Here is a 2,974-nt window from a genome sequence, read left to right as displayed (position 1 = left end):
AATCAGACCTGGGATCTGTTTCTCTTAGTGGTGCAGCAAAAGCAGCTGCTTTTTCTCAGTCTCTTTGTTTTAGATCTGAGAATTTTGAATAGCTAGAAAATTTATGGATGTATTTCTGAAGCTCTGAACCTGACAGTACTAGGGCAAATGCTACCTAGTTATTCTTGCCTGTACCCACTTCTCATTTTAGAGCTATGGTAGTCCATTTATAATTCTTCCAGGATCTAGCAGATCAAAAATATCAGTTTATTAGAATATATATTCATAAACATCCTCAGATTCACCACATTTTGAAAACATAGCACTTGTAAATATGGACATCATCAAACATCTCACATCTCATCCATAATATATAACCATTAATATCTACCTTCGTTTCCTAGACATTTGAGTTAACTTTTCCAGAGGCATGTCAGGTTGGGAAAATGGGCAATTTATATAAAAATCAAGTTGTTTTAGTTTTCACTTATGTAACTAGCAAACTTACTAATGTTATCACCACCATTATGTAGAACATAGATGGATTCATAACCATATTTTATCTTCAGAAGACTATTTAAATGAGCAAAAGGATATCGTGGATTAGGAAATGTGGTTTATATGTTAAGAACTTTACTAGAAAATCTGGAGAAAACATTGCTATCTTGACAAAAATCCTATATTTTTCTATACAGTTTGACTATGTGATAAAGAAAGATGGGAAAATAAAATAAAAATTTGCTGGTAACTATCTCTTTTGGCTTATGTACCCTGAATTATACTTTTTCAGAGCAGCAGCATATTGAAAAATCTTTTCTTTGTCAAATCCATGGTAGAAGTATGAGTAAAAAGTAGAAAGAAAAACATAAGGTATAAAAGCTTTCAATGTAAATTTCAACAAGGTTAATTTTATAACTTAATTCACATACAGTATTTCAAGATGTTGATTATTGTAAACAGCTACAATTATAAAATATTTATTATATGCTAATAGCTGGATGTCAAGAACTATGAAGGGTCTTAGATTTTACTCTACTAAAAGCTAACAAATATAAAACCATAGTTTCATGGATACTGGCAGAAAACATATACTCCTATGATCAGTGACAAAAGACAGTTTATTACTCACAGCAATAGCAGTCAGAATATCAGCAGTGTTCTTTTTTTCTTTTCTATTGATTTTCTGAGCCCTGTTTTCACAAAGCAATGTGAAAAGGGCAGATGATATTTGCACACTTCATGAGTTGTTTAAAGGAGAGGAACTATGAAATTAAGGGGTACACATCTCATTAATAGGCAGTAAGCATGCCCACCCTTTGCTCCAGAAGAAGATAGTGTCTCCATGCTCCAAGTGGTAGTCAGTACCTGTCATGCTTTAAACCTAAAATGTCCCTGAGAAGTCCCATATGTTCTGAAGTGGGACCTTTTGAACATGATTGGATTAGTCCATTAATAAGTTCATAGTTGAATGTGCTGTTAAGAGGTAGGGATCTGGCTTGAAGAGGTGAGTCACTGAAGGCATGAGCTGGAAGAGTATATTCTTGTAACTGGTTTCTTTGCTTTTTGGCTGCTGTGGATTTAAGTTTTCTTCCATGAGGCCTTTCCACCATCCTGTTTCTGTCTTGGAACCAGCCAATCATACACTGAACCCTCTGAAATTGTGAGCCAAAATAAACCTTCCCTCCTAAGTTGTAGGTATCAGGTATTTAGTCCCAGTGATGAGAAGGTTGACAGATACTGTGTCCTATAACAATGTCAAAAGACCTATGGAGAAATGTCTACTAACCATGGCTCTGGGCTGAAAATTTTGCTAAATGTTTTATTTGTAATGTACATGAATGTAAATAAAATTAGGAGGAAAATGTTAAAATACTAAGAACAAAGTATAAGTACTCTTTTTGAAGCACCTACTACTGTACAATTTAAGAAATTTTAAAACATTCACATTGACAATAAATAGACAAAGGTTTTTATTTAGGATGACTTTGCTGTTGTTATACTATACTGCATAACATATTTCCCTTTATAAAAATCCATACAGGGAGATTTCAGTTGAAGAAAGGCACAAAAAGTTACATGTGAAAAAGGCAGGTTTCCTTTTGTAGCTAAAAAAACTCTTATGATTTACACCAAACCAAAGTGCACCATTCTTAGAGAACTGCCTTCTCCTATGTCCTGCAAGTAAACAGATAAAAATAATTAAAATTATGTTTAACTATGATTTAGCATTTATATTTTTACTATTTTCAGTTTAAGTATTTAAGAACAGTGAACTGAAATTGTTTAAAATGAACCAGATATATGTAAACAACAACTGTATCTTACTTGATTATGGAAATTTTGATGTAGTCAAAAAATTAGTTAGAAAATAGTATATGAAGTGTAAAAAAAGGAAGCAAGGGCAGGAGTTAGTTGAAATTTGGAAGCAGGGGCTGGGGATTTAGTGCAGCAGCACAGCACCTGCCTGGCAAGCACAAGGTTGTGAGTTTGATTCTTGATACTGTGGGGGCGGGGGGAGAAAGAAATTTGGAAGCATCCAAAAATTCCTGCAACAAAAAATTTTAAGCCATGGATTGTTTTTTTTTTTTTTTTGGTGATTTACATACTGTATTTGACTTAAAACTATTATACATTCTAAAAGGTTCTATGTAACATGTATTGCTTAATTTTTATTTTTAAATTCAGTTGATAGTGACCCTTGAGGTAACAGATTATAAAACAGAAAAGACCTTAGTTTTATCAGCCTTTTACTATATTCTATGAAGTTGTAGAGTTATTAACAAGAACATCATCTATTTCCTATTTGTTATCCTTTTCTTTTTTTTATTTTAAAAATAAAAGGAGGACAACATTAACAGACATACAACATTTTACAAAATCATAAGAACAGTACAGACAATACAGAGTTACAAACAAAGTGGTAGAGAATTAACAATGGTTGTTGTATTACATATTGATATCTTCAAAGTGGCTTCTCATGAAAACAGATATAGAC

The 2,974-nt window shown here is 32.6% G+C and overlaps 1 protein-coding gene across 2 annotated transcripts in view; it reads right to left on the bottom strand.

Annotated features, from left to right (window-relative positions):
* Positions 1 to 2,974, bottom strand: part of Wdpcp (WD repeat containing planar cell polarity effector) — a 391,210-nt gene that overhangs the window by 29,883 nt on the left and 358,353 nt on the right. The window contains exon 17 of one of the 2 annotated variants that reach the window (XM_005385718.2): positions 1,140 to 2,154. The exons of the other annotated variant lie outside the window; for it this stretch is intronic. Within the exon in view, the coding sequence (XP_005385775.1) occupies positions 2,104 to 2,154 (51 nt within the window). The 3' untranslated portion in view covers positions 1,140 to 2,103. Of the gene's footprint in view, positions 1 to 1,139; positions 2,155 to 2,974 lie in introns of those variants that run through there. 2 annotated transcript variants of the gene reach the window in all.

Source organism: Chinchilla lanigera, unplaced genomic scaffold, assembly GCF_000276665.1.
Source record: "Chinchilla lanigera isolate Chin_1 unplaced genomic scaffold, ChiLan1.0 scaffold00023, whole genome shotgun sequence".
In the NCBI taxonomy this organism is placed as follows: domain Eukaryota; kingdom Metazoa; phylum Chordata; class Mammalia; order Rodentia; family Chinchillidae; genus Chinchilla; species Chinchilla lanigera.
The sequence above is the reverse complement of the archived record's forward strand: the minus strand, read 5'-3'. Positions and strand labels throughout refer to the sequence as shown.